Genomic DNA, 10,744 nt, shown 5'->3' with positions numbered 1-10,744 from the left:
AGGCACTCCGTTCTTTTCATTTATCCCTCTCACACTCTCTCTCTCTCTCCCTTCTCTCCTCGTTCTAGCTTCTCCCGACAGGCCAGCAGAACCTGACAAACATGATCTAGCCGCCAACCGACGCCCACCACCCACCCATCCTTGCCACCCACCTTACCCAGGCCGTGGCTGAGATGCCCAGGGGCCAGTAGGCCCGAAGGCCCAAGAGGTTGCCCCGCCCCCTGCTGGCTGGTGACCCCCTTTCCTCCCCCACCGTCCGTCCCCCACCCCTGAGCCCACACCCCAACCCCACGACCGCAACCCCCCCACCCCCTCCCCCCCCCTCCGAACCAGGCCCACCTCGACGACACCATGGTGGACCTCGGCAACAGCGCGGTGGACTTCTACCCCAAGCAGGAGCACCCGGAGAACGGCCGGAGCGGGGAATTTGTCTGCACACCCCAGGAACTCTGCTGCCTCATGGAGATCCGAGGGCCGGAGGCCCTGCAGAAGATCCGGGAGTTGTACGGAGACATCGGCAGCCTGTGCCGTAGGCTCAGGACCTCGGCCATGGAAGGTGAGGCCTCCTGCCCGGTGCCCGGGCACACTCCCCCCGTCCCCAAGCCCTACACACCCCCACCCACCCCCTCCCCACCTCCCCCAGCGGGCAACGGGTCATCAGGGATGGAGGAGGGGAGGCCAGTGGGCCTATACAGGCCTCCCAGAGCGAGGCGGGTGAGGGTTTGGGGTGAAGTGGGGGGGGGCGGGTCCCATCCATCGATCGGAGGGACCCCCCTCCCTCCCCACCATCTCCTCCGGGGAACGAGTGCCGTCCGCAGAGGGTGGGTGAGGGGGTGGGGCTATTCGTCCGGGCTTCTGAGTTGGGAGGGGGCGGGTAGGCGGGGGGGTGGAGGGAGACGGGGAGAAGGTAGGTTTGAGGGTAAGGGGGAGAAGGTGGGGATTGAGGGACACGGGGAGAAGGTGGAGATCGAGGGATACGGGGAGAAGGTGGGGATTGAGGGTTATGGGGAGAAGGTGGGGATTGAGGGATACGGGGAGAAGGTGGGGATTGAGGGTTATGGGGAGAAGGTGGGGATTGAGGGAGACGGGGAGAAGGTGGGGATTGAGGGTTATGGGGAGAAGGTGGAGATCGAGGGATACGGGGAGAAGGTGGGGATTGAGGGTTATGGGGAGAAGGTGGAGATCGAGGGATACGGGGAGAAGGTGGGGATTGAGGGTTATGGGGAGAAGGTGGGGATTGAGGGATACGGGGAGAAGGTGGGGATTGAGGGATACGGGGAGAAGGTGGGGATTGAGGGATACGGGGAGAAGGTGGGGTTTGAGGGATACGGGGAGAAGGTGGGGATTGAGGGATACGGGGAGAAGGTGGGGATTGAGGGATACGGGGAGAAGGTGGGGATTGAGGGATACGGGGAGAAGGTGGGGATTGAGGGGTAAGGAGTGTAGCTGGATAGCGTTGGGAGATAGTTGGGTGTTTGCTTACACTGACGGGTGTTTGGAGTGACGTTCCTGGCTATCTCTCCCACAGGGCTCTCGGATAACCCGGCAGAGTTCGAGCGGCGGGTACGTTTCTATGGAATAAACCTAATCCCTCCAAAGAAACCCAAGACCTTCCTGCAGTTGATATGGGAGGCTCTGCAAGATGTAACACTGATCATTCTAGAGGTTGCTGCCGTTGTCTCCCTGGCTCTGTCCTTTTACCAGCCTGGCCGCGATATGGATGATGGTGAGATTCTTCCTCCGTTCCTTATCTTCCAAAGGGAGAAAGGTCCCTCCCGCGGGCAAGAGTGAATGTGTCCCCAAAGTTCCTGGCAGTGAAATTGCCCAACTCCCCGTATCCCTCAATCCCCACCTTCTCCCTGTATCCCTCAATCCCCACCTTCTCCCCGTATCCCTCAATCCCCACCTTCTCCCCATATCCCTCAATCCCCACCTTCTCCCCGTATCCCTGAATCCCCACCTTCTCCCCGTATCCCTCAATCCCCACCTTCTCACCGTATCCCTCAATCCCCACCTTCTCCCCGTATCCCTCAATCCCCACCTTCTCCCCGTATCCCTCAATCCCCACCTTCTCACCGTATCCCTCAATCCCCACCTTCTCCCCGTATCCCTCAATCCCCACCTTCTCCCCGTATCCCTCAATCCCCACCTTCTCCCCGTATCCCTCAATCCCCACCTTCTCCCCGTATCCCTCAATCCCCACCTTTCATCTCCAAATATTGGGTCAATGTTCAAAGCAGTATTCATTAATGCAAATGGGATAATTACAAAATTAGGCATTTCCAATAGTTGGATTCTCATCCTGTCACAAGGGAGTACTGTCGAAGGGTCAGTGCTGAGGGAGCGCCGCACTGTCGGAGGGTCAGTGCTGAGGGAGCGCCGCACTGTCGGAGGGTCAGTGCTGAGGGAGCGCCGCACTGTCGGAGGGTCAGTGCTGAGGGAGCGCCGCACTGTCGAAGGGTCAGTGCTGAGGGAGCGCCGCACTGTCGGAGGGTCAGTGCTGAGGGAGCGCCGCACTGTCGAAGGGTCAGTGCTGAGGGAGCGCCGCACTGTCGGAGGGTCAGTGCTGAGGGAGCGCCGCACTGTCGGAGGGTCAGTGCTGAGGGAGCGCCGCACTGTCGGAGGGTCAGCGCTGAGGGAGCGCTGCACTGTCGGAGCATGCCGCCTGTCGTGATTTGGCATTAACCCAAATTGCCCTCCCTCTCAGATGGACATCGCTGGGGTCCCATAGGCCAGTATTGTTGGAGGAGCGGGCGAGAGGCCTTATCCCTCTCACCCCGGGGCCTATATATATCCTGGGAACGACATCTTCAAAAGGTGGACAAGACAGCCATTCCCTCAATGGTGACTGGGATCTTGCTGTGCGGCAATTGGCTTCTGCAGTTCAGCAATGGGCCTCCCTCTTGGACCCCACCTCCAGGGGGGGAGGGCTGTGAGCCCTGAGTTGTTTCCCCACGCGACGGGCTGTCGACACCCCTCTTGACCGCCCGGTGCTGACCCTCTCGGCCCTCCTCTTTCCCCGCCCCTTCCCCCCGCAGTGTGCCTGGGCGAGCCCTCGTCCCCGGACGAGGAGGGCGGCGGCGAGGCCGGCTGGATCGAGGGGGTGGCCATCCTCCTGTCCGTCCTGTGCGTGGTCCTGGTCACCGCCTTCAACGACTGGAGCAAGGAGCGGCAGTTCCGGGGCCTGCAGAACCGCATCGAGCAGGAGCAGCAGTTCAGCGTGGTCCGCCACGGCCAGGTGGTCCAGATCCCCGTCGCCGACATCACGGTGGGCGACGTCGCGCAGATTAAATACGGTAGGTGTGCTCGTCGGGCTGGGGGAGGGGCAGCAATCAATCAATCGGACTTGGGGCGGTGGGGGGGGGTGGAGGGCGTTCGATTGACGTAACTCCTGATAGTGGTGGAGTGGGGTGTAGATACTGACCCCTCGAGCCCCGCCCAGTTTTGCTTTGGACTCGTTCGCGGGAAGACCGGCTTGTCAACGGAACAACAATTTACACCTCTTGGGAAGAGAGTGCTGGCTGGCTGGCTGGCTGGCAAGGGGGGGCCCCTGATTGGTCAAGGCGTTGCCCTGGGACAACGCTGCTGACAACTGGCCGGTAAAGCTTCGAAAGGTTTGGGGCACAGCCATTCCCTGGTACATTCCTCAGGGGGCAATGCCTTGATCCGTCGGAGCCAACCTGCCTGCTTTGAATTTAAGCAAAAGATCGGCGGTTAACTTAGCCCCGGTGCATCCTCCGCGGGCTGTGGAAAGCCCAACGTGGGTGCAAAGCAAGATCCCAGATGGAAAAAGCTGTTCAGAAACTTCCAATGCCAGTCATTATGTTTAAAGTTTAGTCTGTCATGGGGACCTGGGTGTCACCAGCATTGGTTTCCCGTCCTTAATTGCCCCTTGAACGAATTGCTAGGGCCATAAGAGAGGGCAGTTAAGAGTCGACCACATTGTTGTGGGGTCTGTAGTCACATGTAGGCCAGACCAGGGAAGGGACAGCAGATTTCCCTCCCCAAAGGGCATTAGGGACCCAAATGGGCTCTTATGACAATCGGATGTTACAGTCACTGAGACTTAACTGGCAATTCCAGATTCATTAACAGAATTTACTTTCCACCAACTGCTATGACAGGAGTTGAACCCATGTCTCCAAAGCATTAACCAGGGCCTCGGGATTACTAGTGCAGTGATGTTACCATTAGGCCATCACCTCCCATCACTGGCGACAGTAATACCGAAGCTTCATTTAAGTTCAGAGGAATGCCATTGGTTTATCCATTTCCAATACAATCTCTTACATCGTTACAAGTGTTTTTTTCCGAAATTTATCATTCATGGGATGTAGGTGTCACTGGCCAGTCCATCATTTGTTGCCCATCCCTAATTGCCCCCTTGAGAGGGTGGTGGGTGAGCCGCCTTCTTCAACCGCTGCAGTCCCCGTGTGGTGTAGGTACACCCACCGCGCTGTTAGGGAGGGAGTTCCAGGATTTTGTCCCGTGTGGAGTAGGTACACCCACCGCGCTGTTAGGGAGGGAGTTCCAGGATTTTGTCCCGTGTGGTGTAGGTACACCCACCGCGCTGTTAGGGAGGGAGTTCCAGGATTTTGTCCCCTGTGGTGTAACTCTTTCGAGTTATCAACAGATCGCATGTAACTCTTTCGAGTACCTTCACAGTTCTTGGTTTCCGGGAGTGGGACATGAACCCACAACCTTCTGATTCAAAGGTGAGGGTGCTATGAACTGAGCGACAGCTGACACCTCCCCGTGTGGTGTAGGTACACCCACCGCGCTGTTAGGGATGGAGTTCCAGGCTTCTGTCCCTGTGGTGTAGGTACACCCACAGTGCTGTTAGGGAGCTCCAGGATTTTGTCCGTGTGGTGTAGGTACACCCTCAGTGCTGTTAGGGAGCGAGTCCAGGATTTTGTCCCTGTTGTGTAGGTACACCCACAGCGCTGTTAGGGAGGGAGTTCCAGGGTTTTGTCCCTGTGGTGTAGGTACACCCACCGTGCTGTTAGGGAGGGAGTTCCCAGGATTTTGACCCCAGCGACAGTGAAGGAACGGCCGATATATTTCCAAGTCGGGATGGTGAGTGGCTCGGAGGGGAACTTGCAGGTGGTGGTGTTCCCCGTGTGTCTGCTGCCCTTGTCCTTCTAGGTGGTAGAGGTGGTGGGTTTGGGCGGCGCTGTCGAAGGAGCCTTGGCGAGTTGCTGCAGTGCATCTTGTCGATGGTACACACACTGCTGCCCCTGTGCGTCGGTGGGTGGAGGGAGTGAATGTTTGTGGATGGGGTGCCGATCGAGCGGGGGCTGCTTTGTCCTGGACGGTGTCGAGCTTCTCGAGTGTTGTGGGAGCCGCACTCATCCAGGCAAGTGGGGAGTGTCCCATCACACTCCTGACTTGTGCCTTGTAGATGGTGGACAGGCTTTGGGGGAGTCAGGAGGTGAGTTACTCTCCGCAGGATTCCCAGCCTCTGACCTGCTCTTGTAGCCACAGTATTTATCTGGCTGGGTCCAGTTCTGTTTCTGGTCAATGGTAACCCCCAGGATGTTGACGCAATGGACTTGAGCATGTCAGACATGCCATTACGCAGAGGAACCAGGAACACCGGGTTCCCTCTCAGGGGGGCGGAGGTGAGAGCTGAGGGGCACTCAGCTGGCATGGCCAAGGAACTACCGCGCTGGTTCTCCGTGGGATCTTGCTGTGCCAGCTTTGGGCGCCGCGCGGCGGGGCGGCGGGTGGGCCCGGTTCGACCTCCGGGGCTGACGTTTGACCTCCGACCTCTGGTGACCCGGCAGGTGACCTCCTTCCCGCGGACGGCATCCTCATCCAGGGCAATGACCTCAAGATCGACGAGAGCGCGCTGACCGGGGAGTCGGACCACGTGCGCAAGTCGGCGGACAAGGACCCAGTGCTGCTCTCCGGTAGGGCCAGGGCTCGGAGGAGGGAACCGATAGGAGCCGTCCGAGGCCATTCAGCCCCTCCGACCCGGTCCACTCCGCCCCCTGCTCAATACCATCATGGCCGATCTTCTGGTGACGACCCCACTTTCCCCCGCCCCCTACCACTCGACGCGCGAAAGTCTCTCTCCCTCCGTCCCGAACGTCCTCGACGACTGAGCTCCCTCTCCGGTCGGGAATTCCCAAAAGATTTCCCGACCCTCGGAGCGAACGGATTTCTCCTCGTCTCAGTCCAAAATGGCCGCCCCCTTATCCTGAGACTGTGACCCCTGACCCCCCTGCCGCCGTGTTTTGGACTCTCCAACCCGGTGGGTGGGAGAAGGGGGGAGGGGAGAACCTCTCGGCGTCGACCCTGTCAAACCCCTTCAGAATTTTATACTTTTCAAGGCCGTCACCTCTCGTTCTTCCAAACTCCGGCGAATATCACCGCATTCTACTCAATCCCGCCTCTTTCCACAAACACTCCTGGCCTGTTCACATCACCTCAACAACCAGAACAAGAATAGATACCTAATGCAGCTCAGAGAGAAATGATCAGCACGGGGTTAGATACAGAGTAAAGCTCCCTCTACACCGTCCCCATCAAACACTCCCAGGACAGGTACAGCACGGGGTTAGATACAGAGTAAAGCTCCCTCTACACCGTCCCCATCAAACACTCCCAGGACAGGTACAGCACGGGATTAGATACAGAGTAAAGCTCCCTCTACACCGTCCCCATCAAACACTCCCAGGACAGGTACAGCACGGGATTAGATACAGAGTAAAGCTCCCTCTACACCGTCCCCATCAAACACTCCCAGGACAGGTACAGCACGGGGTTAGATACAGAGTAAAGCTCCCTCTACACTGTCCCCTTCAAACACTCCCAGGACAGGTACAGCACGGGGTTAGATACAGAGTAAAGCTCCCTCTACACCGTCCCCATCAAACACTCCCAGGACAGGTACAGCACGGGATTAGATACAGAGTAAAGCTCCCTCTACACCGTCCCCATCAAACACTCCCAGGACAGGTACAGCACGGGGTTAGATACAGAGTAAAGCTCCCTCTACACTGTCCCCTTCAAACACTCCCAGGACAGGTACAGCACGGGGTTAGATACAGAGTAAAGCTCCCTCTACACCGTCCCCATCAAACACTCCCAGGACAGGTACAGCACGGGGTTAGATACAGAGTAAAGCTCCCTCTACACCGTCCCCATCAAACACTCCCAGGACAGGTACAGCACGGGGTTAGATACAGAGTAAAGCTCCCTCTACACCGACCCCATCAAACACTCCCAGGACAGGTACAGCACGGGGTTAGATACAGAGTAAAGCTCCTTCTACACCGTCCCCAACAAACACTCTCAGGACAGGTACAGCACGGGGTTAGATACAGAGTAAAGCTCCCTCTACACCGTCCCCATCAAACACTCCCAGGACAGGAACAGCACGGGGTTAGATACAGAGTAAAGCTACCTCTACACCGTCCCCATCAAACACTCCCAGGACAGGTACAGCACGGGGTTAGATACAGAGTAAAGCTCCCTCTACACCGTCCCCATCAAACACTCCCAGGACAGGTACAGCATGGGGTTAGATACAGAGTAAAGCTCCCTCTACACCGTCCCCATCAAACACTCCCAGGACAGGTACAGCACGGGGTTAGATACTGAGTAAAGCTCCCTCTACACCGTCCCCATCAAACACTCCCAGGACAGGTACAGCACGGGGTTAGATACAGAGTAAAGCTCCCTCTACACCGTCCCCATCAAACACTCCCAGGACAGGTACAGCATGGGGTTAGATACAGAGTAAAGCTCCCTCTACACCGTCCCCATCAAACACTCCCAGGACAGGTACAGCACGGGGTTAGATACTGAGTAAAGCTCCCTTGATCTGACAGTTTTCTATTTTAGCCGTCCCTGATGAGACTGACGATTAATGCCGCCCTTTAACCTTCTCCGCTCCGAGGAGAACAATCCCGGCTCCTCTGCTCTGTCCTCATGAACTGAAGTCCCCTCATACCCCTGATAAATCCCCTCCGCACCCTCCCCAAGACCTCGGCGTCCTTCCGAAAGCGTGTGGGGCACCGACCGGGACGCGATACCCCAGCCGGTAGCTGGTCTGGCGGACTGGGGGTGGGAGGGTCAGTGGGGGGATGGTGGGGGGGGGAATGGTGGTCATCGACAGCTGGAGGAAGGCGCAACCTCAAGCGTTGTCATCTCTCTCCCCCCCCCACCCCCAGGCACCCACGTGATGGAAGGTTCCGGACGCATGCTGGTGATCGCCGTGGGGATCCACTCGCAGACCGGGATCATCCTGGCCCTTCTCGGGGCGGGGGTCGAAGAGGAGGAAAAGAAGGGGAAGAAAGGTAGAGGCGCACACCCCCCAACCTCACCAAATCCCCCTCCCCAAGTCCCCCCCTTCCAGTCAGGGCTCGCAGGCTGGCATTGGCTACGGGCATGAGTGCTCACCAGGGTCTCAGCAGGAGGCTGCCACTTCGAGGGCCGCTGCGCGTTGAAAATGGCGTCCTAAATGTTACGGGGGTCTCGGGTGGGCGGGCGCGGGCATGCGCCACCCATTTGGACCCAGGCCGTGGCTGAGGGGTGCCGGGTTGCCGCAGGGAAAGGCACGGGGCAGTTCGAGGAGGAGGCCGTGGTCCTTCGGCTAACCCCAACTCCCCTTCCCTTGGCGTCCGCGATTGGCGAGGTGTGGGTGGGGGAGGGGGGGAGTCGAGCTCAGAGTTGGGGGGAACAGCACCACCTGCCATCCCCTCCTCACCTTGCCCCGCCATTTGCGTGTCTACTTGTCCCATCCCATTGGCGGTTCGAGCGAGTGGGGGAGGTGGGGGGCGCTTGCCCAATAAATTGAGCAACGCCAGCGAGGTCCCGGTCCACCTGCCGGCATTTTCCGGGAGTTTCCCCCCCCCCCCGGAAACAGTGCTCAGCCGCCAAGGAGGAGGGGGATGGGTCACCCAGGCTCCCCCAACGCCAGGAAGGGGGCGCCATTTGAACGTCAAGTCACCCAATGGGATTGAAGTATCTGTTGGCTTCCCTTTTTGGCCCAGGAGTCGGGTGGCTAATCAGGTGGGTAGTGGGTGGGGGGGTAGGTGTGAAGGGGTACAGAGGGGTGAGCAGGGGCGCGATGGAACCCTCCAGGACGATGGGGCGGACGGGCAGAAACTGTGAGACGCAACCTCCTTTGGCGCACCAACGCCTCCCCTCATTGGTCTAAGAAGAGCCTTGACCGAGTGGGCGCCCAGTCAAGATGGCCGCCGCCACCAAGGGACTCCAGATCTCCAGGGCTGTGGGTTTTAAGAGGCAAAGAATTTGGGGGAAATGGGAGACAGTATTGAACTTCACCCACCCCCCCCTCAACAGGATAGATTGTTTTGTTATTTACCCTTTCATGGGCATTGTTGGCAAGACCACCATTGGCTGCCCATCCCTAACTTCCCCTTTAACTGGGTGGCTTGCCCTACCCTCTTCAGGAGGGCAGTTAAGAGTCAACCACGTTGCTGTGGGTCTGGAGTCACATGTAGGCCCAGACCAGGTAAGGACGGCCAATTTCCCTCCCTAAAGGGGGCATTAGTGAACCAGATGGGTTTTTGCAATGATCAATGACCATAGCTTCATGGTCACCCTCACCAGCTTTTATCAATTGAACTGAAATTCGGAGAAGGTGGGGATTGAGGGATACGGGGAGAAGGTGGGGATTGAGGGATACGGGGAGAAGGTGGGGATTGAGGGATACGGGGAGAAGGTGGGGATTGAGGGATACGGGGAGTAGGTGGGGATTGAGGGATACGGGGAGAAGGTGGGGATTGAGGGATACGGGGAGAAGGTGGGGATTGAGGGATACGGGGAGAAGGTGGGGATTGAGGGATACGGGGAGAAGGTGGGGATTGAGGGATACGGGGAGAAGGTGGGGATTGAGGGATACGGGGAGAAGGTGGGGATTGAGGGATACGGGGAGAAGGTGGGGATTGAGGGATACGGGGAGAAGGTGGGGATTGAGGGATACGGGGAGAAGGTGGGGATTGAGGGATACGGGGAGAAGGTGGGGATTGAGGGATACGGGGAGAAGGTGGGGATTGAGGGATACGGGGAGAAGGTGGGGATTGAGGGATACCGGGAGAAGGTGGGGATTGAGGGATACGGGGAGAAGGTGGGGATTGAGGGATACGGGGAGAAGGTGGGGATTGAGGGATACGGGGAGGAGGTGGGGATTGAGGGACACGGGGAGAAGGTGGGGATTGAGGGACACGAGGAGAAGGTGGGGATTGAGGGATACGGGGAGAAGGTGGGGATTGAGGTATACGGGGAGAAGGTGGGGATTGAGGGATACGGGGTGAAGGTGGGGATTGAGGGATACGGGGAGAAGGTGGGGATTGAGGGATACGGGGAGAAGGTGGGATACGGGGAGAAGGTGGGGATTGAGGGATACGGAGAGAAGGTGGGATTCGGGGAGAAGGTGGGATTGAGGGGGTACGGGGAGAAGGTGGGGATTGAGGGATACGGGGAGAAGGTGGGGATTGAGGGACACGGGGAGAAGGTGGGGATTGAGGGATACGGGGAGAAGGTGGGGATTGAGGGATACGGGGTGAAGGTGGGGATTGAGGGATACGGGGAGAAGGTGGGGATTGAGGGATACGGAGAGAAGGTGGGATTCGGGGAGAAGGTGGGATTGAGGGGGTACGGGGAGACAGCCATTCTGAACTATGCGATAAGACAGCTTCCTTGACCCTAATGACCCCACACTGGAAAGCCCCAGGTGCCCACCGAGGGGAGCCCACGTCTTAACCCCCGT

At 58.4% G+C, this 10,744-nt stretch overlaps 1 protein-coding gene across 1 annotated transcript in view; it reads left to right on the top strand.

Moving 5' to 3' along the window:
• Positions 1 to 351: 351 nt before the first annotated feature.
• The window catches only part of LOC144675642 (plasma membrane calcium-transporting ATPase 3-like), a 52,499-nt gene continuing 42,106 nt past the window's right edge, over positions 352 to 10,744 (top strand). The window contains exons 1-5 of the mRNA XM_078536281.1: positions 352 to 556; positions 1,529 to 1,726; positions 3,039 to 3,296; positions 5,787 to 5,912; positions 8,181 to 8,306. Coding sequence (XP_078392407.1) covers positions 352 to 556; positions 1,529 to 1,726; positions 3,039 to 3,296; positions 5,787 to 5,912; positions 8,181 to 8,306 — 913 coding nt within the window. The remainder of the gene's footprint in view (positions 557 to 1,528; positions 1,727 to 3,038; positions 3,297 to 5,786; positions 5,913 to 8,180; positions 8,307 to 10,744) is intronic.

This window comes from Cetorhinus maximus, unplaced genomic scaffold (assembly GCF_964194155.1).
Source record: "Cetorhinus maximus unplaced genomic scaffold, sCetMax3.hap1.1 HAP1_SCAFFOLD_1068, whole genome shotgun sequence".
Lineage (NCBI taxonomy): Eukaryota > Metazoa > Chordata > Chondrichthyes > Lamniformes > Cetorhinidae > Cetorhinus > Cetorhinus maximus.
The sequence above is the reverse complement of the archived record's forward strand: the minus strand, read 5'-3'. Positions and strand labels throughout refer to the sequence as shown.